This window comes from Pseudovirgaria hyperparasitica, assembly GCF_010093815.1.
Source record: "Pseudovirgaria hyperparasitica strain CBS 121739 unplaced genomic scaffold EJ05scaffold_1, whole genome shotgun sequence".
In the NCBI taxonomy this organism is placed as follows: domain Eukaryota; kingdom Fungi; phylum Ascomycota; class Dothideomycetes; order Acrospermales; family Acrospermaceae; genus Pseudovirgaria; species Pseudovirgaria hyperparasitica.
Genome location: NW_022985549.1, coordinates 1873870 through 1899606, shown reverse-complemented (window position 1 = coordinate 1899606; position 25737 = coordinate 1873870). Strand labels below are relative to the sequence as shown.

The following is a 25737-nucleotide window of genomic DNA, read 5'->3' as shown; positions in this document are numbered from 1 at the left end:
TGACCTTGACCCTGCACGTCAGATCTCCTAACCTCTGTACATTCTTCCCCTCACCACTCTCAGGCCAATCACATTGCTGTCGCGCTCCAAGACCAGCAGACTGTCGACAGCTTCCTTTCTCTGCTTCCTTGCCAGGTGCATTGTCATCACTACTCCCGATCCTGCACCTCCGAAGCCTAATCCTCGCAATACTTTCTCAATCCTTGACCACGTGCCGCACTTATTCGAAGTCGCTGTCTTTCGCGAGCAGCCTCAATATCTTTCGATATGATACTCCCTCTCCCCTCGATAAGAATTGGTGATTAGTGGACACTTTTTTCCGTCCCACTTCCCGTCGCCGCTGCACCTACTTGCGGTACTCCACTGCCCTCTAACCCGCTAATGCCACTGGCAACTCTGCTCAGACCCGCCTTACTGACGGTACGGTCCGCTTACAAGTTCCACATTGGTGTACTGCTGTCCCGTCTGTTACGTTGTGTCCACTGAGCGAGGTTTGGTGCGTGAACTGCTGAGGTGTGCGTAGCGACTTTACAGACTCTAATGCAGAATTACGTTCTTACCATGGCCAGAGGAATTGGGCCAAGCGGAAAGCGATTCTAGATATCGTCGTAGGACACGACATGATGGCCCAAAAGCCAAAACTCCGCTGCACACACGGAACGCAAAAGCGTTCATGCATAATGAGGACTTGTTATGATGGTGGCAGGGACCCGGAGGATGCATATTTCATTTCATCCTTATCATGACTCAGCATGTCTACGTACACTGAAACTGTTCCGTCTGTTCCACCTGCTGTGCGTGTTGCTGGCTGCAATGATACGCTATACTCCTCATGCATCAACATAAGTTTTGTGATCCACTGTATGCCTTCAAAGGGCATGGGGTTAGCATTCTATTTCACCAGGGAGATTAGGCCGCAATCTTCAGGTACCCAATGAGAACCGCACGAGCGACTCCGTGTCGTCCGTTATCGGCTCGTCAAAGTTCACGAGACATCTACATCTCTCCTCATACGCTGCCTGATTTGATCGACGCCAAAAGCTGACGACTGGTCATCATTGACGGGGCCTAATCGTGATGCTGGAACAGTTTGTCGACTGCAGATTCACAATAGAGGAAGATATCTGCACGATTTGTACGGAAACGATTTGGGTTGTCCTATTCGTTCGTGCCGTGAGAGACTGGGCCTCGTTGAACGTATCATCATTTGTAGCACACAAACAAGAATTCAAATACTTCTGTCCGTGGTTCATGAAGCGATGTTCTGAGATAGAAGTGACTCTGGAGGTAAAGGTGTGGTTGAAGCACATGCTCAGTGGGAACCATAAGCCCGTGTCGTAGACAAGAGATTGGCTGATCCATGGTCCGGTTTGCGGAATTGTAGACTCGCTTATGACGGTTGGTCCTCATCACTAAATCGTGCTTTCGGCCTCGAACATGGTCCTTGTAACAATGCCGGAGCCAGAGATGGCAAAGGAATTGCTCCGTAGGCAGCGGGAGTACTGTGCAAGCTATGCTGCTTCGAAAATTGGTCACCGTTGCGTGCACAATAAGCTTCAAGGACAGCGTCCGAAGACTTCACATTCGCATTTCGTTCTATCATAGCACAGCACTCCCGGCTGGCCAAAGACAACGTGCCAGAGATACTCGAACGTTCGTCCGCTGACATTATCATTTTTCTTAACATGCACGAGCCAAGTCTTGAGGGCGACGTAGTCGTTCTTCGGTCGCATCCGGACAGCATTCCTGCTGACGGCAAATTGCGCACCCGCGGTATCCGCAATCGGCGGCGTCGGGTATGTTGCCTGAAACTTTGGACCTGGGGAAACCACAGTTGCAAGCCAGCTGAGAAACGACTGTGTGTAGTTGCCGCTTGCTGCATAGTCGATGGTTGGTCGTTGCTTCAGTTCCTGCTCCATCACGTCGTAGGGCGTGCTGGTCCCGGCCCAGAAGCTGCGCCATATCTCGCGCGTAAGCAGCCGGGGATGTCGCATTTCTTCGCCTCCGGCGACGCAATTTGGGCGTGTGTTGCAGCGCAGATTGACGTAGCCGCGTTCGCGGACGAGTGTGAGGTTCAGCGCGCGGACGGCGGCCGGGTTGGAGTGCAGTGGTTGGTCGACGTGCCATGCTGACGAGCCGTCTTTGTGCGGATGACTGTGGCGGTTAGTCCTGCCTATCTATACCGGCATGGCGTGGGAATGTGATGTCTTACAGAAACACAATGATTTCCGGAAGCGTGTCGTAGTTCGAGATCAGGTATGTCAGATACGCAAACGCCTCGTGACCTTTATGTCGAGGCAGAACATTCTGCAGCGTCGTCGAGTTCTTCTTCTGCGACCCAGCAGTCTTCGCCTTCAGCGTCGTGTATATCATCCTCTGCCAACTACCATCAGATCAGCACGTCGTTTCGACGTTGAGTAGGCCGGGATACTGTGCACTAACTCTGGTAGTTCCTCCTCCACCCAACTCGCATCTTCCTCCTCCGTCCTCGACATGACGATTACCTTGTCTCCCACGACTCCATCCCACACTGACACCCCGACGACATCTGGCGCTCCTCCGCCGAGCGCTTGTTTGGCAGACGCTGTCACGTATCGGCCCGTATCGTACGTGTCGGCCTGTACTATCCAGCCGTAGCCCCCAACGGCTTCCTTGATTGATTTGACAATGATGAAAAGTATGAAGCTGAGAATGAATATCCGCACGCCGGATCGTCTGCTCAGGGCGAACTGCGATATCATGCTGCGCCCGCGAGTAGATATTGCCCGGTAGTGTGGAAAAGTGCGAACGGGAGTGGACTGCGATCCTTGTGCACGTGGAAGAGCCAGACCTTCGCACTTTCCCGCACAACAGCTACCCTAACGCAGTCTCAAACCTGCAATCGTTACGTTGCGAGATCAATAACATAGACAAGACGAACACATCTTCTCCATCACAGAAAGGGTCGTACACACACGATGTATTTCCCGTATTCGTAGGTCGAGCAAAAGAAGAAGGATAGAACATGGACGTCAGACGGGAAAGAGGGTTCAAGGGTCTTGTAAGAGCGGCCCTCGCCAAAGCAAGAAAACAGGGGCTACTATTCCACTTATGCAATAGCGAGAATCCGGGCTACCAATCAGAGCCTCTATGGCTATCGGGGGGCTTGCGGCTTGCTTGGCTTGGCTGTCAGAAGCATCGGTGGCATGGCTAGGCTAGGTAAGAACTTTATATACTGGGGCATCTCTCGACCCCGGAACCTGGCTGGATGTCGTCATGATGCCGCTGTGCATTGCGGACTTTGTTGATGACTGCTGGGTTTTTATTGCGGAGCTATGGATGCCCGGATTGTTCGAGATGAGATGCCCGTGGCACGCAAGAGTGGGTGTACATAGTTAAGGACATACATACATGTACTACTCTGGATGTCGCGAGTGACGCACACACAGGGGTGACTTATATCTGTCTTTGATTTGTGAGTGTGTGGTTAAGGACATACAGTTCTCCAATCCATGTACGTCGGCTACACTAGATCGATCGCATCCATTGGACCTGTCCTTCTCTTTCTCGGTAAATTGATAAGTAAAGAAGGTACCTTCTTAAACGTAGATCTATATAATCAGGGCTTGAGCACATACAAATGAAAATCCCATCATATCATATAAAGTCCAAGACAAACCATATTATACACTCTCATCCCATCCCGTCCTATCCTGTCCTACCACTCTGACCCCTGACCTCTAACACACACCACCGCCGTCCATCCCGCAATCGCCAACTTACGTAGTCCCTAATCACATCCATGCATCCATCCCTCCATCCAGGCCAAGTTCAGGCGCGGACCGTACCGCACTACCTCGACTGATATAACCATAACCACGACAACCAGGTGTTAGGCTGTCTGTCTGTTGACCTGTGCGTTTCCAGCGCGTGTAGACGAATTCGTAGCGTGAAGATGTTGAGGCTGTGAGGAGTATACAGCTAAGTGATTCAAAGTTGGTACGATCAAATCCTATGATAATGAAAAGATATAAACTATGGCCACGTCAATCGCACGCATCGCTATAACGGGAAGATTGTTATGAAGGATCGATTCTACTGATCAAAATCTCAATTCTTCGTTGTCTACGAGAGTTGTATCGGTATACCGAGGATGCCGCTGTCATGGATATTGTGATAATGGAGTTTGATTGTGTATGTTTGGGTTGTGGTGTGAGTAAGGAGTGAGACCTTTCTAGCTCTCCCTCTCTCTTTACCGCCTTAGACTTTCCAAGTCTCTCTATCTCTAAGCTAGATATAAGTATATATATCATGCTGCACCAGTCACAAGGAGTCAAATCATATACGAGTTAGACATTACGCACTTAGTATAGAGTCGCCTTATATCTATATATCTAATAGCCCTGTATAATGGAGAAAGGGGATATCATAGAAAAGCATATATATTTATCTTATCTATTATGCTTCAATATTTATCATACTATGCTTCAATATTTATCATACTATGCTACGCTACTACATATCATATATAGGGACATAAGATTCTCTATGCTAGAGCTCGGTCAAGGAATGGTTCGTGGTTTATTATATAACTTAGCATACATAGTTATTGAACCGGACGTGTACTTATACTAGTTTGAAGATTCTCTCGTGGTATAAGGTATATTACTATCTATGTACACTAAAACCATACGTATATAAGAGAAGTAGAAGAAGTACTAGTAGTATAATACATGACCGCGATATCTATTATCGTAGCTATCTATATCTACATCTATATCTATATCTATATCTATGTCTATATCTATATCTATATCTATATCTATATCCATATCTATATCTATATCTATATTCGACTCTTCTACTCTAACGCTAGTAGTATATCTATAACCCTCTCTAGATATAATATTCTAAGAAACTATACTCTATCTAACGTACGTACGTAGGCTTCAATAATCTAGTATACCAATTCCGTTAACTATACATAGAGTACTAGTCTAAGCTTATACTTAGATTATATCTAGGCCTTCTTATCTAACACGCCCTAAGAGCGTAGGCTATAGTATAAAAGTAGATAGATATGCATCTCTCAACATCTTCCGAACCACCTTAGCTATATCGAATAACCTTAAAATTATTCAGATAACCCTAATCACCAGGTTGTTTTCTACAGGCTATTATCATGTGCGTCGTATCTAGCAGCTATTGCTGAAGAAGCTAATGAAGATAAGGTGTCATCGAAGAAGCACGTATATCATCCAGGTCACTGGCAGTGATATCAGAAGAGAAGTGACTGTGGTCGACAGCAACTGCAATTCAGACCGGCCTCCACTCAAACGCTTGTTGCCTTGCGATCCATTAGCCAACTCCAAGGTTCACTTAGTGCATCCGTGTCATGCTGTTGTGATGAAGTCTCCCACTCTGGTTGACGTGCCATAATGAGATGATCGCCGAATGGCCGGCAAGAGCCAATATCTACCAGGATCCATGCGCCGTCCATACCAACCATAACGTTGCTCGCCTTAATATCGTTGTGAGCAAGCCCGAGAGAATGGAGGTGCATTACCCCAGACTTCAGTCCGTCAAAGCCTACTGCCAAGTTGAGATCACCGCCACCATTACGCATTCGTTCCTCCAGTGTGAAAGGATAACGTTCTAAAACCAGGCCAGTAATACGACCTCGATAGACCTGGCAGCCATGATACCGAATAATATTAGGGTGGGGGTTACGCTGTATTTGCTCTAGCATCTCAGCTTCCTGTAAGAGTATCTGTGCTATCTTCTCTGAGCCTCTGAGTTCCTCGTAAAATGTGAGTGCTGGCCCTTTAATAAAGGCACCGCTGCCTATCGTCGTAACCCTTGTTATATGTGACGGCGCTTCTGGATACACGTCCTTATCAGCAACCAGTTCCAAACTCTCATTAACAATCTCAAGAGTGAGCTTCTTCACTAATGATCGGCCGCAATAGACGGTATGTTCCTTGGTGATAAAGGAGAATGTAGAGTACGAAAACTCTATATTGCCATCGCCATCGATCGTGTTATGATTGCAATGTGTCTGCAGGTCTTCAAGAGACTTTACAAGCGGAGCGTCGATTCGATAGGTAGGCCAGTTTATTCCAGCCGCAGCAAGCCACCGAATATTTCTAGTAAGCCAGAGGACGACACTTCGAGCAAACCCTAGCGCACATTGAGCGAGCCCAAACATTGCAGCATTCGTATTCTTCTTCTTGTATGAAATCAGCTTCGGATTCGCCGAAGGAGGGCAGGCTGCGATGGCAGGATACAGTCGGGAGTGGAAGGGATCAAACCGGGATACGCTCTACTGATCCTACGAGACGTCAGGAATTTGGCATGGGCGAGGCGGCGGAATCGAAACTGGCGGAACTGACGGGTTGAAGTCAAAAAGTTCAATATCGTTGATCACTCCAAATCAGCACACGAGAGGCGATTGGTTCATAGGCAACGCTAGTCAATAACAGGTGGAGGCAAGCCCTACTAAATGAACTAATTACTACTGGCTTAGTTTCAGGTTGATTTAACATGGTAAAATTCATCAATATATATATGATTCATATAATATAAAAGAAAATAGATAGACCCTATAAGAACAGAATAGATAGATAGTAGTATAGCTAGATAGAATAATAGAGTATATTCTATGATAGAATAAACTACTACTAAGCCGTTGGTCACCGTCTTTATCTAATCAAGATCAGACCGATATGCAGATATGCAGGATAAGTGACTTCACATGTATGCGCAGATATGAGTTTTATCAACTTCAATGTGACTGATCTCAAGGCCCACAGTTGGGTGGTGGAGCATGCCATAGTCTTCGCATCACCAGCACGTATCCGCAGCAGCAGCAGCAGCAGCAGCAGCGGCAGCAGCACACAGAAAGACACACAAAAGACACCAATAAACCCACAAGACACACCTATCAGCACAGAGCAAGCGTTCACACACCACCACACCCAATCAAAATCACAATCACAATCACAAGTCCGGTCCAGTCCAGCACAGTCCAGCACAGTCACGCAATCGCAACTGCGAAAGGTTGCGCGACTATACATAGCGGGGGCGAGGGATTTAGAGCCAAGTGGTCCCCCTTGTTTCAGGTTGTGTGGCTTCTGGAATATGATCGAAGGGAGTGGGGCTGGGGGATTGATTGTGGGGGTGTGGTGGTACTGCTGTTATTTAATGTGTTTACGTAGATGAGATATGGATGACTGGATGATGAAGACGGGCGGATTGTGATGGTTGATACGATTTTGTAATTCTGTTCGTTGGGATCGGATTGCTGGTCGTACGTACGTACGTACGTATGTATGTATGAATGAACGGCTAGGGATGGATGGATGGATGGATGGATGGATGGATGGGATGGATGAAAGAAGAACTGGGCGAGCACAAGCTGTGTGTTCGCCCACTCGCTCGACCGAGAACGGGCGCGCAAGAGGTGAGATGTCGTACAGTAGCCCGTCACATCGCGGAAAGAGCCCGATACTGGCTCGGGGTGGTGAAGGTGGTGACACGAGGCGACGGATCCGTTTAGACGTCAAAGAAGAAGGCGAGAATCTAGAGTCTATAGACTCTAGAGAGCGGAACAAGAGACAGAAAGACAGAGTAGAGAGAGAGACAGAGCGAGTCTGCACGACATGGTACGCAGGACGCTACAGCATCCTGAAACGGCGCGTGAGGAAGTAAGTAGGGGGATGGGTGTTCGAGCGATGTGGAGGCAAGGTGGGAACGAACCGCCGGATTGATTGATTTTTAATCTCTTGGAGATGAGAGGTATGTAATTTCTGAAAACATGGATGGAATGGATTGACTTGATGATGATGAAGCATGAATAACATCGCGAATGGTAAGAGTAAGAGGAGAGAGGTGTACGGCCAAGGCGAAAGTGAACAAACAGCTGTTCGACGCAAAGACGCGAAATGAACGTCCAAAAAAAGCGCGCACAATCGATAAACAGCCAAAAATGTGCCATTAAAGGCATGTCACAAAAATAGAAAAGGACGATCCAGAGAACCCAAAACGAGGGAAATCTGATATGTTACAGATTCATTCTCGGGATCGGCAGAACGCACGAGGAGGAATTTGGAAATGAGATTTTAATTTCGGCAGACAAGAAGGTGGTAAGGGAGTAAGATAGTTAGTATTTAGCGGATTCCGGAAACGGGGGGCGTAGCGGGGGAGTTTATTCGGAGCAGGGAGGATGCACGAGTAGAGTACATACCTAGCAAAAAGGTTTCTTGAATCGTTCGTTCCTAGAAAATAGGTAATAATAATGGATGGCCAGCCTGATATGATTAATTATTAGATGCTGTGCCGCCACGAGATCGAATATTCATTCATTGCTTCTTTCATTCATTCATCCGTTTGTTCATTGGCATCACCAAACAGAGTTCCAGAGAGCCAAAGTCTAAGCAATGTCAGCGCCTCTAGTGCTTTCTGTCAGGAGACGGCGACGAAGAACTAGACCAAGACGATGACGGTTCCAGAAGGGCACGCCGAGCAGTCGACACAGACGGTCATTAACTGATTCTCACCAGCAGCACAGTGTCCAGCCTAATTAGTGTCCAGTGTCCAGTTCTGTGTACAGTGTACGACAACCATCTGGGGACAGGGAGTGTGTTCTCTCCCACGGTAGCGCAACGTTGGAATCTGGAATAGACCGCAAGCACAAGCAAAGCACAAGCAGCCAACAGCCCCTGCCAGCGTCACACACAATCGCTCACTGCCAGTGGTCAGGGCACAGGCTGGTCAGCTGAGAAGGAGAGGGGATAGGATAGTCTTCTCAGTTCTAACTTCTCTCCCCCTCGATGACATGGCCGGAAAAGTGGCAAATATGATGATGATGAGCTGTCCGAACTTTCACGCGCAAAGCGACTAACCAGCAATGAATAACAAATACGTACTGTCCGCTAGGGAGTGTGAGAATGATGGCCCGCGTAGACAGTGACAACAGGATATGGCGGAGGGATATTGCGTGGCTGCGCTAATAAGCCCCCCCCAAAGTCTTGCAGTTTGTTGTGGGCGCGAAACAGGGCCCCTGGCGCCGCCTTGGAAGTCTTGGACAGTTGCCCAGACGCGAATGCAACCAGTCAGACCCAAGGCAAGGATGCAGGAACCAAGGTTTAATTAATTGGATGCTGAAATTGCACATGGCCGTCCCTTGTATAGTCTTGTTTGGTCTTGTCTTGTCTTCTGCCTGGTGCCTTGTGCCTGGTTCTCAGTGCAAGTGGTGCTGGGTACTTGCTGGCTGTGCTGTTGGTTGATGAGATTTCCCCTTTCCTCCTTCTCCAGGAATCCCTATTCCCCTCTGCTTTGGGCTGCCTGGGTCCTCCTTGTACCGCCCCGCCGTGCTTCAACGGTGCCCGCAAACCGACTGCTGCTCCTCCTCCACAAAAATAAGTATGGCGCACATCCATCTGTCATAGGTATTCAGCATATCTGTCATGATGAGGAGAGAGGAAATGCCCAGTGTTGTGTTGTACGCCAGATGATGTTGATTGTTTAGTCACTGAACAGCGAGACGCCCACGGCCAACAAAGAAAATATGCCGCGAATGCCACGCAAGAAAGCCCAAAGCCCCACTGACCGGTCGGAGAATGAGGGCTATAATGTTGGCTAAAGTCGGATGCATCGTGGGAAAATGCCCGTCGACGGTCGTGGATGTCTGGGGGGATGTGATGCAGATGCATTCTGGAGTCTACTTTCGGGCTGGCTGTACCTGAGCTAGCATGTCTAAGGAGCCAGTCCACTGCTCCCAATCCGAGACCGTCCAGGACGCCTGCGAACTATCGAACTTACTTGCATCCATCCCATCACCTCGCATAACTCGACGGTCGACAAGACTATTGACCTGTTCCAGCCTCATGCTCGCGAAATCCAGCTCATCCGATGTCCTAACTAATACTAATTAAGACGTGCAATTTGCTTTAGCCAAATTGATCTGTTGTCTCGCGGCTGAGCTATCACGCAAGGAGTGCTGGGCCAGAGCTCCAACAACATGCCTTTCAGGCTTCAAAGATTGAAGACATTGAACAACGAGTCGTGCATGCGCGGAATAAAGAGGCACAGTCTGTCTGCAAGCTGCAGGTGAAGAATGTCTGCTAATATACTCTGACTGACTGACTCTGACTCTAATCTGACTCTGATCCAACTCTGACTCTGATCCAACTCTGACTCTGATCCAACTCTGACTCTGATCCAACTCTGACTCTGACTCTGCTTGCTGTCTTTGCTCTCACCATCCCTGCGCGCGGTTGCAAGTGCGGCTGCCCTTGTTTGTGGGCGTATGTAGCTAATGCAGGGAGTCTGGTATTGGAAGTTGGGTGAGCATGGCATGTCTTTGCAAGATTGACAGATACAGTAGAGGGATTGATGGTGGCCACATAGGTAAGGGCATTGACGTTGACGTTGACGATGAAGATGAGGGAGAAATGTGCTGTCAGTCGGCGTGTTTGCGTAGATATGTATGTATGTATACCTTACATGATACCTTAGTACTGTAGGTGAGTAGATAATCTGCCCTTAAGGTGATAGGTGGCTCCTCTCTAAGGTGGGTTGGCTACCACCAGTTGGGAAACCCATGACTGCTTCTTAAAAAGCCACTAGCTAGGTAGCCAGTCTAACATATACGCGCGCCTTGCCCAGTTGAGGTCGTTTGGCAGCTGGAACGCCCGCCGTCCTGCTACCGTCTACCCACCGTCCACCCGCTAATTACTGTATTGCTCCCTCTGCTGTTCCCTCTGTTGCTCCCTACGCCGCCCTCCCTCGCACCTCTCGCACCTCGCACACCCCCTCCCCCCCCCCAAAAGAAGAATTCTCATCTCAACCCACTGCTCACTACTGCCCGTTCCTGTCTTGTCACTTACCTGCGCTCCCTACATACTACCACCACACTACTACCTCCACCTTGCTACTACCGCTGTCCCTTTTCCTCTTCCGCTTCCTACTACGCCGCCATCTTACCTTTCTCACTACCTTCATCCTCTACCTCCGCCATTCCGCCCCGACTGAGCTGCTCGATACTAACTAAGCCTCTCCCGCTTCGACTGCATTCGCTTTTTCCCTATAGTGCCTCCAGTCTGCCGTTCGAGCCTCCTCTTCCTTCTCCTTCTCCTACTCCTCCTCCTCCAGCGTCTTCTCTCAACTCAATCGCTGGCCCACATTCGTTAAGCTCAAAACATCTGCCACTCTTTGCATCGTTGCGATACCTTTCAGTTCCTCTCGATCTTTTGCGACATCTATCGTGGAGGTTTTCTTGATCGGACTGCCATTCTTTAATTCGCCGAGGAAACCGACTGCCGTTCATTTCGGTCGATTGTCCAACGCTCGCCATCTCCGCTTCGCTTTCTTCCTACAATCCGCAATCGATACCACAGTTCGAGGGGGCATTGGCTTGCGAAAAAGGTATCAGAATTACTTGCAGTACTTGTTGGCTGGCTGTGTTTGGAATTAGACAATTGATCGACCCGTCATTTGTCCTCAAGGATACACCACACAACTTTGAACATCAGCCTTCGTGGACCTTTGTGTGCCTGCAACGAGCATCACTATCGCGCAGCCTCTGCTCTAGACCTACTCGCATTACATTCTACGGCTTGGACGATGTTGTGTTGCTAGTAGTCTTGAAAATCGATCCCTGTAACGTCGCGCGCCATTTTTCGCGGAAAGCGTTGGTATCATAGCTGCACCGTCAGTCTGTACGTCTCATCCATTCGACGCGCAGTATTGTGCGCAGCCAGAGAGTTCTGCTAACACACTTTATCAGAGCCACTCATTGTTCCCTGACTCGTCAGTTTCACTCTTTTATACCATACTTGAAAGGGTACGTCGTTCGACTTCTTTCACCACAAAACCCTAACCCATGCAGACTTATACCGTCCTACCCGTTTCATCGGTACCACCACCAAAATAGTAGGATTTTAATTACTAGACAATGCGCACTACAACAACCATTTGGGCCATGTCGGTCGCCGTGGCCACGCTTTGTGGTCCACTTCTGACCACGGCCGAAGCTGCCCCCGCTGTCAACACCGCTGCTCAACCACGGTACTACTTCCCGAGGCATGTCAAACGTCAGTTTCCAAACGTGACCGAGCCCGCCGTGGCCTATCCATCTACCTCACCAGAGGTCACCACGCGGCAAACTGGAGGCGGCTTTTTGTCTGATCTGCTAAATCTCAATCCTGATGAGCCCTCCAACACTCCTTCTGATAAACCCTCAAACAACCCTTCCGATTCTCCCTCGGACGCCCCTTCAGGCTCTCAGCAGCCGTCGTCGTCCGGTGGAGAGGCACCGTCGTCACAATCAGACGGTGGTCTACTCGGCCCTGTTCTTTCGCCCCTTCTGCCCAAACCAACCCCTAGTAGCAGCGTCGGATCAACCGGTGGTGTCCCAGAGAGCCCTCTCACCCCGACCACAGCACCCGTCTCATCTGATGGCGGAGAAACTCCAGTCGAGACACCAGCTCAGTCATCAGCCGGCCTCCTTGATCCTATATTGACGAACCTTTTACCACAGCCGTCAACTGCAGAGACGCCTGTCGAGACGCCAATTGCCACGCCTATTCCTACAGATGTAGGAACGACTGGAGGAGTCCCGGCTTCTTACGCAACCCCTTCGCCGACCCCAGAGGATAGTGGCCTTCTAGACCCTATTCTGAGTCCAATCTTGACTCCAATTCTGACGCCGACTCCCACCCCAGAGCCTGTACCTACTTCCGGCGACATCACGGTCGGCCTCAGTTCTGCAATCGGAACAGAACCAAGTCAAGCACCTTCCGGTCTCATTCCTGGTTTGAGCTCGATTCTGGACACCCTTCTTCCAGGCAGCCCATCGCCAACAGCCGACTACACAAACCCCGAGACTGGCACTTCTCCTACCCCAACCTCTGACGGCGGTCTGATCCCATCAATCGTCTCCGGACTCACGAGTTTACTGACACCAATCACCGGTGGCACCCCTACGCCTGGCATTACTGGCCCGTCCACTGGAGTCAGTGATGTTCCCACCGGAGTTCCCACTCCTGGCACGAGTGTGGCTACACCATCGGACGCCACGCCATCTGATGCCACTCCCACTGGAGCCAGCCCAACGGACGCTACACCCTCCGGGGCAACTCCTTCAAAGGCCACTCCGTCCGACAGCCTCCCAACTGAAGCGACCCCAACAGGAGCTTACACTACCGGAGCTACTCCCTCCGAAGCTACTCCTTCCGAGCCACCTGCCACTACCGCCCAACCCACTTTTGTCTTGACCCAAACACCCGTCGGTACCAACTCGTTGACCTCTCAGATCATCGAGACTTCAATCTGGATGGACCCGACGCCTTCCGGAACCGAGCCCGTTCCAACTCCCTCTGGAATCCCAACCGAAATGCCCAAAGTCATTCAGCCTCCTGGCGGTATGGCGACTCCTCCAGCAAACTCGACACTGGTTCAGATTGGGTTCAAACGAGAACTGAACTATCCATTCGTAGTACGGAACTCGGAGTCACCGATGCAGATCTTCTCCTTCCTCGGACAGGGTGTTAAAGATGGTTTGAAGCTTAAGGACGGTCAAGTCGTTATGAACTCTATCCGACCTTACGACACCACCGGTACTATGGGCTACGTTACGACCTTGGTCATGTTCTACATTCCAAGTGACATGTTTGACAAGCTAAACATTGATCTTCACACACCCAGGTCGGCTCTTTACAGTAACGATGTGCAGCCTGTCGCGGACCTAATGAACGTCATCAATACTGCGATCCCACTGCAAGCTGGAGAACTTCCGGACAGCGGTAGCCCGAACAACCCTTACAGCGCAGACCCTACCAACCCTTCCGGCACTGGTGACGATAGTGGGACCATGGACGGAGGTGCTGGTTCCAAGTCTCCTGTCGTTGCAAGCAGTGTCGGCATTGCTTTCGCTGCCATTGGAGGTGTTGCTGCCTACGGTGCTGCCATGTTCTTCATTGCCCGTCGTTACAAGAAGAAGCGTGCCATGCGAGGCCACAATCGCAACAGCTCGGTCGACAGCAGCCAACGCAGCAACAGTGAGATGGCTTACAACGGCGTCACACCGGCATGGATGTCTGGTGCCCACAACCAACCTGATGATCCATTTGTCGATGGCCGCGATAGTCGCAACAGCGACAATAGCAATAGCACCAACGAGCGCAGCGTGCGCACTGCGCAGATTTCGGCACCAGTCGCGGCTGAGAACTCACTCGGATGGAACTGAGATACCAACTCGCATCCGACGTGCAGTATCTGAGGCGTGGTCTTCTCCAACGATACGAACGTTATGTATTCTACGCGACTGACGGGAGCGCTTTTCGTGGCGCTGTTTTGGATATTCTGGTCACTATTTGCTTCTCAAATCTAAAACTCTCTTCATTTACCTGGCTTGGCTCTTTGACAACAACCTCCAGCGGACGACACTATGCGGTGTCTAACAGCATATTCCATTATCTACCTGGATATCTGGCCTACGTGCCACAATCTACCACATAGCCTCGAGCTTATTTTTCGCATATACACCAACCATGTCCGTCTGACGCCTTCTTGATTTCCTATTTCAGGGGCATGCCTTCTCTTTGCCCGGCTGTCCTTTACCACGATACCTTTTCAACCGACCCTCCCCTATCGACCGACGGGGTGTTCAATCTTGACCTGTCAAACCTTTTTTTTATTGCTCTTCGTTTCGCAAGATACCTTTTCTACCGTGCTCTTCGGAGCAGTGGCTGATTACTAGACTTGTTTTATTCTCCTGTTTGGTGAAGAAAGTGCGCACGCGTGGGGATGACGCGAGAACCACATTATCACTGGGTATGTGGGATATCAGGAGATGTTGGAGTAGTGCTCTCCTCACCTCGGTGAAAGTTCGTGAAGGTACATAGCTAGAAGACTTTGAAGAGACTACTGTTTTTGATAAACTTTCCAAGTATGCGTGAACACTGATCAAGTGCATGTCGTAGGCGATATGAGAGATCGACACTTTCGTGTGGGTATTTGAAAGCCTCCTATTCGCCCAAAAGCACTTGGCTCATGTTGGAAGTACGCGCAGCAGTCCAAGTCAGGGGCGACCCGAAAACGTGGGGCGCGCTGGGCTCCTGCGCGTCCCGTCCGCCGCACTCCATCATTGTAGGGCTTGGCATCCAAATAATATTGCATCACAGATGTCTTGCACATCCCATGATCTTTCTCCTGTCTTTCGTGTCGTCTTTCATGCTCATACTTCGCCAGCGCAGTCTCTCACTCTCTCACACGTCCAACCCGCTCGTTTGCCTTTTGTATTCCCGCGCGAATCTCACAGCTCCTCCGCAGACCCCCGGTAGCAAGCATGGCGCGCATCACTCGTGGTGCGTTCCTCGCTATCGCGGTGGTATTCCACTTGATCTACATATATTCCATCTTTGATATATATTTTGTCAGTCCAATTGTCACGGGCATGAAGGCGTATGGTGTGGATTGGAAGGAACTGGGCAAGACTGCTCCGGCGAAGAGAGTGGTGCTTTTTGTTGGTAGGTACTACTCAACTGAACGTACTTCTGGGTGTTGATTGTGCAATGACTGACTGTGTGCGTGTGCTATAGGTGACGGACTTCGCGCTGACAAGGCCTTTCAATCGTTCCCGGACCCTTCGTCCTCTGACCCTTCCTCCCCAGACGCGCTGGTGCCACGTCCGCTTGCACCGTATCTACGTTCTCGTGTACTTGAACATGGCACGTTTGGCGTGTCACATACGAGAGTTCCGACAGAGTCGCGCCCGGGCCATGTTGCGCTCATCGCGGGCCTGTACGAAGACGTGTCCGCGGTGACGACGGGGTGGAAGCTGAACCCAGTCAACTTTGACAGCGTGTTCAACCGCAGCCGCCATACGTGGAGTTGGGGGAGTCCGGACATTCTGCCCATGTTTGTGCAAGGCGCGGTGCCGGGAAGGGTTGACGGGGACACGTACGGACATGAGGCGGAGGACTTTACGGCCGATGCGCTGGAGCTGGATGTTTGGGTCTTTGACAAGGTGAAGGAGATGTTTGCGAACGCGAAGACGAATGCGACGCTGGATGCGGAGCTTAGGCAGGAGAAGAATGTCTTCTTTTTGCATTTGCTGGGCCTGGATACGAATGGCCATGCGTACAGACCGTATTCGAAGGAGTATCTGAATAATATCAAGGTTGTGGATCAGGGTGTGAAAGAGATTACTGAGCTGATTGATGACTTTTATGGCGATGGGAAGACGGCTTTTGTCTTCACGGCAGATCATGGCATGAGTGACTGGGGTAGCCATGGAGACGGGCATCCGGACAATACTAGGACGCCTCTGATTGTCTGGGGCTCAGGAGTCGCGAAACCGTTGAAAGCAGAGGGCGTTGCACTGGGGCATGAGGACGGGTTCTCGTCAGACTGGGGTCTTGATCAAGTCCAGCGACACGATGTCGCGCAGGCTGATATCGCGGCCTTGATGGCATATCTGGGTGGCATTGACTTCCCCGTCAATTCGGTTGGTGAGCTTCCTCTGGAGTACATCGATGCAGACGAGAGATCGAAAGCAGAAGCCATGCTTGTGAACGCACAGGGAGTGATGGAGATGTACCGCGTCAAGGAAGAGCAGAAGAGCGCGCAGCTCTTGCGATACAAGCCCTATCCCGGCCTTGGAGACGAGGAGCATTCGGTCGATCATCGCATAGCGTCTATCCGGAATGCGATTGACTCTGACGACTTTGCTTCTGCGATACAGCAGAGCCGTGATATGATAGCCGCCGGTTTGGCTGGGATGCGGTATCTCCAGACGTACGACTGGCTCTTCCTGCGCGTGTTGATTACCTTGGGATATTTCGGCTGGATCGCTTTCGCCATCACTACCATGATCGACCTCCATGTGCTGGGTGGAAAGACGGCAACAAATCGTACCATGCCCAGCACCATTGCTTTCTCCTCGGCACTTGTCGCTATTTATTCGCTATTACTATTTCAGCGATCTTCGTGGAGATATTACTTTTATGCCATCTTTCCAGTCGGGTTCTGGGAAGAGGTGTTTGCACGACGTGGGGCATTGATCAAAGGAAAGGAAGTTCTGCTTGGCCATCTCGCGTCGTCTCAGGACTATATATCCTTTGCCGCCAAAACGCTGGCTTTCATCGCAGTGTTGGAGGGATTGGTGAGTGTGGCTGTGCTTAGGATGCTGTGTTGTTTTCTGATGTTGACTAGGTTCAAAGTTACTTTCATCGAGAGATCTATACTGTTTGCTATCTTCTAGCGATTGCATGGCCGGCGTTCTATGGGAAGCGGTTCTTGACAGATAACAAGGTTCTTGTTGCCACCTGGGCTCTGGCCTGTGGCTCCATGAGCCTATTCACTTTACTACCTGCGAACAAGGTGGAAAATCTTAATCTAGTGTAAGTCTGCGATCGAAAGAGGAATTTTAGAGTCTGCTAATTGTTGAAAAGATTGCTGGGAGGGTATCTCATGTTCATCGTCGGCGCGTTCTATGTAATCTTCGAGAAGAACTTACTGGCCGATTCGAGGTCGAGGAGCCAGCCTGCGCAAGGAAAAGACGACTCCTTGGCCAGGTCGATTCTGGGCGCGCAAGTGGGACTGATTGTCCTCGCCATATTCGTCACAAAGTCTAGTTCGGAATCGATACAAGCGAAGACAGGTCTCCCGCTCGGGACGCAGGTCGTTGGATGGATCACGCTCCGTAAGCTCTACTTTCCTTTCTCATATATAGTACTCCGCTCATGAAAGAATAGTCGCATCCCTCGCCGTGCCCTTCCTCCACGGCCTCCGTCCAAACAGCCACTACATCCACCGCCTCGCCGTGCTCTTCCTCGCCTTCGCTCCTTCCTTCATCATCCTCACAATCTCCTACGAGGGCCTCTTCTATCTCGCCTTCAGCCTCACCGTCTTCACCTGGGTGCGCATGGAGCACCACATCCACCTCCTCACCCACGCCGCAACCACCAAACCCCAACAATCATCAAAATCATCATCGCCATCACCATCGAAAACGAACCAGACCACCCCCTACCGCCCCCTCACCCTCGCCGACTTCCGCACCTCCCTCTTCTTCCTCTACCTCCTCCAATCCGCCTTCTTCTCCACCGGCAACATCGCATCCATCTCCTCCTTCTCCCTCGACGCCGTCTACCGCCTCATCCCCATCTTCGACCCCTTCTCCCAGGGCGCCCTGCTCATGTACAAAATCCTGATCCCCTTTGCCCTGATTTCCGCAAACCTCGGTATTCTCAATAAGCGGCTTGGTGTTGCGCCCAGTGCGCTTTTTATGGGCGTTGTGGCGGCGGCGGACTGGCTGACGGTCAGGTTCTTCTGGATGGTGAGGGACGAGGGTAGTTGGTTGGAGATTGGCACGTCGATTAGTCGGTTTTGTATTGTTAGTGCGTTGGGGGTTTTTGTGGCGGGGTTGGAGGGTGGGAGTGGGGTTCTTGTGAGGGGGGTGGGGTTTGAGGGTGACGGTGGGGATGGGAAGGGGGATGAGAGTGGGAGTGGGAAGGAGGATGGTGTTGATGGGAGTAGGAATGGAAATGGAAATGGAAATTCCACTCTGTCAAAAGGTACGGATACTGTTCGACGGGCGAATGGGAGTGGTAAGACTGCGAAGAATCAGTAATGGATAGCACGTAGGGATGATATGTTAGGTATAGATTATATTAGATTAGATTGCATGTATATCTTTGTATATATATAATGTCTTTTGACTGTGCTCGTCTCTTGATGCGATGTGATGTGATGTGATGTGACACCAGGAATGCATGCAGTATATGTTTATGTGTGATTATGTGTACTTGTGAGCATGATGAGAGGAATATTTTTATACAGTATTTGTTGTACATACAGCTACATAGGCTTGATGCCCGTCCGTGGAGTACTCGTCTATGCTTGGGTATATATATACATATCTCTACACACATCTATACACACATCTACATCTCATTTCCTCTGGATCCCTTCCCCCTTCCCCCTTCCCCTGTTCCTAATTTTCATCTCCCCTCCCGGTCCCCCCCTCCATACTACCGATATATCTCATCAAACGGCCTCGTATCGCGGAAACAGCTCTCCCACACCTCATTCACTATCCGACTGGCATGCGCCTCATCTTTACATTCAGGCCTATGCATGAGCGAGAGCGTGGCGCGCCGCCGCACGCATTCCTGCAGCTGCTGCGTGACCTTCCACTGCCGACGACCGAAGAACTCGCGTGTGAAGCGGCACTCGCCGGAGAGTGTGGAGGCGCGGATCTATACAGTTGTATGTTAGTAGGTGGTGACGGGGGATTGTGGGTATATGTATATAGGCTAGACAGCAAGCACAAAACCCACCTCCGTACAAGCCTGATGCCTCAAGTCCGTCCTCTGCACATCAAACCGCAAATGATCATACGCATGTACCAGCTCATGCGCCAGCGTATCCTCCGTCTGCGCCCTACTCTGCAGATGATTCGCACACAGCAGAATCCCATAGTCCATGTCGAACCCGCCGCTCTGCCGCGTGGTACAGCGGCGACAGTGGATCTGCGCGGGGCCAATTTCGCTGTGGCGGCCGCCACTGAGGGCGCGCGTTTCGTCGCGGAGGAAGCGCACGATGGGCGAGGTTTTGAAGAGCGAGGTGACGGTTTGGGTGCAGCGGGCGCAGTCGCTGGCTTCGTTGGCGAGGTCGCGCGCGGCGAAGTAGGAGGCTGTTTCCGTGGGCGTGGAGCGGGAGAGGAGGATGTTGAAGAAGGTGCTCCAGGTGTAGTAGGTGTTTAGTTGGGAGGCGTCTGTTGGGGTGGAGGGAGGGGGTGAGGCGGGTTGTTGGGGGGCGGGTGTGTCTGTGGTGGTTGTGGACATTGTGGATTTTGTGAGAGAGAGAGAGAGAGAGAGAGAGAGAGAGAGAGGAGGTGGTGGATCGGATTCGATATGGGATGGAGGTTGTGATTGAGGTTTCTGGGTTCGTTCGCGATACTGACGTCGGATGGAAATTTGCGCACGGGCCTGGTACGTTCCTTCTGTACGTGGAAACACCGGCCGTGCACACTTATGCTAAGATCTATTACTTCCTCCGTAGTGTATAGTAGCTTCAATTCACCTTGTTTCCTTCCATGTCCTTACTTTCCCAAGACTGCGCCCAACAGTCCATTGTCATGGTCCCGGATGCTATGCATCAAAGTACGACCTTCCCTAACAGCATGTGGCCCCATAAATGGAGGATTGGCGTTGCAGCCAGCGAATCACCTGCGTGCGCCCGCCGCTGAGCAGCGAGGCTGTGACTTGAATGCAGAATGCAGCGAGACGCGATGACAGCCTTCTCACTCTTCTTCGAGAGGCTGCTCACGCTCCCATCATTGAACTTGTACCTCTTGTGTTGTACCAAGCGTGTCTTGACCTGCTCAAAGCCTGGACAACATGTCTTGGGGCTGGGATGCTGGTCTCGATGACCTGAAGGACTCCACTGGAATCTCAAGTCCTGTAATCGCGCGTCAGAGTGTCAGTGCTATGAACGGGCATGGTGATGCGAGTCCTCGGGTGTCTATACCGGGTGTGTATCAATATTTCGAGTATCATAAGTACCATACAAACTGCTCACCGCCGCCGGACCTCCAACCGACTACATACGATTGGGACTGGTGCGACCGAGGAAGCTCTCATGTTGAATTTACGCGGGAGGAGAAGGTTCCGTTGGTCGAAGGAAGGCTTCTGGGGCACGGCGTCCACGGCGGCGTGTATGAGACTGTAGTTCAAGGCAAAGCAATCGCCTGGAAACGCAAATTCACCAGAAGACAACTGGGTGACAGGGAAAGAAAAGAAATTGACATTTTGAAGAAATTGCGGCATCGTCACATCATCCAATTGGTCGGAACCTATACGAAAGGGCCTATCGTTGGACTTTTACTGTACCCGGTCGCTACCTGCGACCTAGCCTCGTTCATGGAAGATGTTGACCATCTGTACCATGAAGACAGTGACGGACACGACGCTAGTCAGTATGCCCTATCCAGACTTCGAATATCTCATCTTCTATGTGAAGACACGCCTAACCAGGACTCGATATCTACTCGACTATACAACACTATTGGCTGCACAGCTTCCGCAATTGCGTACTTGCACGATAATAAAATCAAGCACAAGGACTTGAAACCAGCAAATATCCTACTCGGCCAGGACGGCAGGCTTTGGCTGACCGATTTTGGCACCTCGTCGGACTTCTCGACAGATGCCGAAAGTGTTACGGAAGGTGGCGAACGTGGCACTCCGAAATACTTTGCCCCGGAAGTTGCGGCGTACGAGGGTGCTGGTAGGTCGGCGGAAATGTTCTCCTTTGGATGCATCATCTTGGAGATTGTCGGTATCTGTAACGGCTATTCTTTGAAAGAGTTGGAAGCTCTCAGGCCAGCCAGAGACCGATCATTCCATGCCAATCTAGATCATATCGTGAACTGGTTCAACGTCATAGCTCTGAACTCTCTACGAGACACGTTCTTGATGACTGATGTGCGGATGATGCTGCGTCATCAGCCACCATCTCGACCAGGTATCAAGCACTTGAACGCCAACCTGCAACTACTAGACGAGATAGTAGGACCTACAAAACTGTGCCAGACTTGTTGCGCCCCAATCCACATCTGGTCGAAATTTGGACAAGTCAAAGAAATGGAGGACCTAACCATTACCTACGGGAATTCGTACGAAGACCGCCCCGGTGAAACCCGGTTCAAGTGGTGTTTCTTCCTGTGGCCATCTAATCCAGATGTCATTGATAAAGTAATATGTTTTCTGGTAAGCGTCCCACAGTTAATGTTCAGTCCATCATGACAGGCACAAGGGAACCCCACAAGTTGATTTATGATCGCAGCACCCTAGCTGTCGTGAGCCACAACGTGTGCTTTCACAACATCCCTTTGAGATCTATTCGGATAGCTGGGGCTCGTTTACGATTGGATGTTTTGTCTTCTTCAAGGAGCAATTCGAATGGCGGCAAGGATCGGGATCTGCAGCCTGGAATACCGAATTCACAGACGGACCGCGTCCAATCTTCCTGCACTGGCGTGTCCAAACAGATGAGCCCATGCACTACACAAAGTTGAGTGTATCAATACGCGATTGTATAAAGACGTCCAGATACATCTAAGATATCCTCAGACAGTTGCCTATAGTGTGAACGTTTCGCCACCGCGCAAAGAGACGAGTCGTCAGGGACGATAGAGGCAACATATCACACAAGAATACACCTCAAATGATGATGCCAATAAGATGTATTCCCGTTTCTGATGCCAACCAAATGTGCACCGCGTATGCTACGATAGCTCCATCACAACAATCGTTTTGAAAGTCCATGAAAGTGTTTTAAGCAATGCCCGGTAAACGCCTCGCCCAGACCCAGAAAAACAACTCATATACCATGATATATACCGAAAGCCAAAGAAGAAATAAAACACCCATGTGCCAACAGACGGCATCGTTACTACGTTCAAATCACACCAGATCATACCACCACCAGACCGCTAGAAGCGAAAGTACTAGGAACAATATGCTCGGTGCGTTTTGTTGATTAGACACCGTATTTGTAGCTTGTCACAACCTGCTGCACCACTGTACGCGGACTTGTGGCACTATGCGGCTTTCTGATAGGCTGCTGCGGGCTTCTGATAACTTGTTGAGGGCTTCTGACAACCTGCTGCGGGCTCCTGACAAGCTGATGTGGACTCCTGACAACCTGCTGCGGGCTTCTGGCCGACGCGGGCGCGCTCCTAGCAGATGTCCCAACGGTCTGTCGTGGTTGACTCCTCACTATCCGTCACGACTCACTCCCACTACTCGCACTGCCACGACTGCTGTTGCTCCCACGATCATACGCTCTCGCGCTGGTGGTTACATGCTTCACGATCCACGGATGCCGTTCTATCTCATCCAAGGTAATCCGCTTCTCAGGATCTACCTGTAGCAGTTTTCTGATCAGATCCCGCGCATCTGAGGATATGAAGGACGGAATTGTCATGTCGCAGCGCTGGATGCGTTTGTGCGTCATCATAGGCGCGTCTTCAAAGGGCGCTTCGCCGACAAGGAATTCGTAGGTAAGTACACCTAGCGACCAGAGATCGACTTTCTCGGAGTAGCCGTCGGTGCCCTTGATCATCTCTGGAGGCAGATAGTCGAGTGTGCCACACATGGTATTGCGGCGGTTGTTGGGCGCGTGGACGGACCACCCGAAGTCTGAAATCTTGATCTCGCCATGGATACCGACCAGGATGTTCTCGGGCTTGATATCGCGGTGCATGATGTGTTTGTGGTGCAAATATTTGAGTGCGGAAGCCATCTGTGCGATGTAATTTGCGGCCTTGGGTTCAGCGAAGCGCTGCTCGGCGCGGAGGTGCTTATAGAGCTCGCCTCTGGCGGCGAATTCGATTATGAGAAATATGCGCTTGGAGTCGTGAAAGTGGCCAAACATCTTGAGAACATTGGGGTGGCAGAGATTAGATTGAATCTCGACTTCGCGGCGCACTTGCTTTTCGACTTTGCCTTGCGAAATTTCTGATTTGTGCAGGACCTTAAGAGCACAGACGAAGCCCGTAGCCTTTTCCTTCGCGAGATAGACTCTTCCGAATTTGCCTTTGCCGAGTGGCTTGCCAATCTCGAACATGCTGAGGTGCCATTTCTTGTTTGGAGGGAAGGGGTTGTACATGGATTGTCTGGCGACTTGTGCAACGGTCATCTCATCCGAGGAGCGTGATGACAGCGAGACACCTGAGCTGGCGAACGAGTCATGGTATGGATTGCTCGGTGGATGCGTCGGTACGGTGGTGACTTTCGTAATTGTTGTCGTGACAGATTTGGGTTGACTCTGGGTGGGCGGGCGTTGTAGAGGTAACTTCATACGGTTCGGGTTCGTTGGTTGGCCCAATCCAGTGAGGTTCATTGCGTGTGAGAGAGAGCCCTGGACTTGTTAGCAGTGACTTATACAATGCTACACTATTGCGAGTCTACCTTCGACTTATGGTGGTACGTGGTCGTCTGAGTAATATAGCCGCCATCATTCTCGTCAGTAACAGTGATTCGTTCAAAACGATCTTCCAGGGATCTTGTATCCGCCATTTGATATAAAGCTATATGGCGCAAAGAAACAAGAGATGGAGTAATGTAGGTAGAAAGGACAAATTAGGGCGACAAGCAGTGCTGTCGCAGAACGTGTCTGAGGGGATGGGTGGTTTATCGTAAAGTAAAGTTGTTGAGAAGGAGCAAAGGTTGCAACTCGGGTCCTTTCCAGGCTCTGTGAATGAGTGCGTCAGAGGGAGAGAGGGAGGGGGAGCTGGAGTGAGTGAATGAGCGAGCATGCAGGTTTAGTATTGTTGACTGGGCCAGCGACGTCGCACGTAGCGCAGGGCAACAACAACCAACAACCCGGCAGGCGCACGCACCACCTGCACCCCCCGCTGGATTGAACTATGATCGATGCCTGAATTCAGCCTAAGATTGTGGCCCTGAGCCGCTAAAAACCATGATATGAGTCTCCTCCTTCACCATCATTCTTTTTCTCTTTCTTTGCACCACACAACGCCTGTAAAGCTCACGGCACTGTCGATCTGGCTGTAGAGAGGATCGCCCAATAATGACGACCACCGCCGATACCGCTTCGGCCTTGTCCCCGAGCCCCTCCGTCTCTCTCCCGCCGCCAGACACCCAGTTGCCCACCCCACAGTCCCCCGCCGTAAAGTCCATATCGCAGCATGGCTTCACGATATCCACGCGCAAGCTGCCCATCCTCAAGGCAGACCCGATCGAGAAGCTGGCCGAACGCCTGGGCATTGCAATCCCTGAGATGATCTTTGGCGACAACTACGTGCGCGTGGAGCATCCGGTCAGCGGCTGGGCCATCGAGTTTAACGCCGGCGACGCGCTGGACAGAGTGGACAAAACCGACAAGTCGATGCTGAAAGTTGCCTATTCTCGTGAGTGGCAGGAGAATCGGTGAGTGCTAATTCGCTCTACACGCCCACGCGCCACTGGCAGTGCGTTAATGTACGATGACGCTCCGTCGGGCTCCTCCAGGATGGGACTGCCGTTTGGAGCTTCAATGCGGAGGGCTGAGTATCGTGTATTGGGCTGCGCTGACACACCACTTTGCCTTGCGTCCATCTTGTTAATTTGTGTGTACGTCACAGGCAACACCATTCCTCGGATATCAAGGAAGTCATCAAGCCTTTCGACTGGTCGTACACCACCGACTACGCCGGATCCTCGCCATCCCCTGCGTCCCCGACCACTCGTCCCTCACCACCACCAACATTCTCCACAACAGATACCCCTCTCCCACTCCATCTGCTCGCCCGCCGAGACCCCATCCTCCTCTTCGACGAAGTACCCCTCTACGAAGACGAGCTCGCCGACAACGGCATCTCCTTCTACACCGTCAAACTCCGCGTCATGCCCCAGCGACTGCTCATCCTAGCACGCTTTTTCATGCGCTTAGACGACGTCCTGTTCCGCATTCGCGACACCAGAGTGTATATCGAGTTTGAAACCGGCGTCGTCATACGCGAGTACTGCGCTAGGGAAGAAGAGTATAGCAAGGTAAGGGAGGGTCTGAGGAGGCAGGGCGTCGCGGACGCGCGCGCGTTGAGCGTCATGCGCGATCCGAATGAGCTGGTGCAGATGGACTTGGTAAAAGTCGTCGAGAGGAAGCTGGACGGCGTAAAGGTGAAGTGAGGGCGGCGTACCCGGGGGTCGAAGATATCGCCATTCATTGCCCATGAGGCTTCAG

The 25737-nt window shown here is 51.0% G+C and overlaps 8 protein-coding genes across 8 annotated transcripts; 4 read left to right on the top strand and 4 right to left on the bottom strand.

Annotated features, from left to right (window-relative positions):
- Positions 1 to 1556: 1556 nt before the first annotated feature.
- Positions 1557 to 2741, bottom strand: EJ05DRAFT_481913 (uncharacterized protein; the record flags this gene model as incomplete). Its single annotated transcript, XM_033745124.1, has 3 exons — positions 1557 to 2154; positions 2213 to 2383; positions 2443 to 2741. The coding sequence occupies 3 exons, from the start codon at positions 2739 to 2741 to the stop codon at positions 1557 to 1559; spliced, it is 1068 nt and encodes a 355-aa protein (XP_033605517.1).
- A 2301-nt stretch (positions 2742 to 5042) lies between these two features.
- EJ05DRAFT_24446 (uncharacterized protein) lies at positions 5043 to 6412 on the bottom strand. Its single transcript, XM_033740096.1, has one exon. It carries the CDS (start codon positions 6185 to 6187, stop codon positions 5312 to 5314), a length of 876 nt encoding a protein of 291 aa, XP_033605516.1. The 5' UTR covers positions 6188 to 6412; the 3' UTR covers positions 5043 to 5311.
- A 292-nt stretch (positions 6413 to 6704) lies between these two features.
- On the top strand, positions 6705 to 8121 carry EJ05DRAFT_534486 (uncharacterized protein; the record flags this gene model as incomplete). Its single annotated transcript, XM_033749189.1, has 4 exons — positions 6705 to 6735; positions 6784 to 7158; positions 7331 to 7685; positions 7830 to 8121. 4 exons carry the CDS (start codon positions 6705 to 6707, stop codon positions 7924 to 7926), a joined length of 858 nt encoding a protein of 285 aa, XP_033605515.1. The 3' UTR covers positions 7927 to 8121.
- A 7030-nt stretch (positions 8122 to 15151) lies between these two features.
- EJ05DRAFT_459899 (PigN-domain-containing protein) lies at positions 15152 to 18616 on the top strand (the record flags this gene model as incomplete). The annotated part of the gene is made up of 5 exons (XM_033742588.1): positions 15152 to 15509; positions 15582 to 17146; positions 17197 to 17384; positions 17436 to 17686; positions 17739 to 18616. The coding sequence occupies exons 1-5, from the start codon at positions 15329 to 15331 to the stop codon at positions 18614 to 18616; spliced, it is 3063 nt and encodes a 1020-aa protein (XP_033605514.1). The 5' UTR covers positions 15152 to 15328.
- A 388-nt stretch (positions 18617 to 19004) lies between these two features.
- On the bottom strand, positions 19005 to 19846 carry EJ05DRAFT_472002 (mitochondrial inner membrane protease atp23). The gene is made up of 2 exons (XM_033743088.1): positions 19326 to 19846; positions 19005 to 19244 (listed from the first exon to the last, which is right to left on the bottom strand). Exons 1-2 carry the CDS (start codon positions 19830 to 19832, stop codon positions 19017 to 19019), a joined length of 735 nt encoding a protein of 244 aa, XP_033605513.1. The 5' UTR covers positions 19833 to 19846; the 3' UTR covers positions 19005 to 19016.
- Positions 19847 to 20075: 229 nt separating this feature from the next.
- EJ05DRAFT_24329 (kinase-like protein) lies at positions 20076 to 21840 on the top strand. The gene has a single exon (XM_033740081.1). It carries the CDS (start codon positions 20388 to 20390, stop codon positions 21792 to 21794), a length of 1407 nt encoding a protein of 468 aa, XP_033605512.1. The 5' UTR covers positions 20076 to 20387; the 3' UTR covers positions 21795 to 21840.
- Positions 21841 to 22776: 936 nt separating this feature from the next.
- On the bottom strand, positions 22777 to 24071 carry EJ05DRAFT_491196 (serine/threonine-protein kinase-like protein; the record flags this gene model as incomplete). The annotated part of the gene is made up of 2 exons (XM_033745960.1): positions 22777 to 23913; positions 23964 to 24071. The coding sequence occupies 2 exons, from the start codon at positions 24069 to 24071 to the stop codon at positions 22777 to 22779; spliced, it is 1245 nt and encodes a 414-aa protein (XP_033605511.1).
- Positions 24072 to 24585: 514 nt separating this feature from the next.
- On the top strand, positions 24586 to 25682 carry EJ05DRAFT_506698 (TIP41-domain-containing protein; the record flags this gene model as incomplete). The annotated part of the gene is made up of 2 exons (XM_033747849.1): positions 24586 to 24944; positions 25139 to 25682. 2 exons carry the CDS (start codon positions 24586 to 24588, stop codon positions 25680 to 25682), a joined length of 903 nt encoding a protein of 300 aa, XP_033605510.1.
- Positions 25683 to 25737: the final 55 nt, after the last annotated feature.

Coding starts and splice junctions, on each gene's coding strand:
- EJ05DRAFT_24446 (XM_033740096.1), bottom strand. CDS start 6,187: ATGTTTGGGCTCGCTCAATGTGCGCTAGGGTTTGCTCGAAGTGTCGTC.
- EJ05DRAFT_24329 (XM_033740081.1), top strand. CDS start 20,388: ATGTCTTGGGGCTGGGATGCTGGTCTCGATGACCTGAAGGACTCCACT.
- EJ05DRAFT_472002 (XM_033743088.1), bottom strand. CDS start 19,832: ATGTCCACAACCACCACAGACACACCCGCCCCCCAACAACCCGCCTCA. Junction 19,245..19,325: donor GGCATCAGGCTTGTACGGAG/GTGGGTTTTGTG, acceptor ACAACTGTATAG/ATCCGCGCCTCCACACTCTC.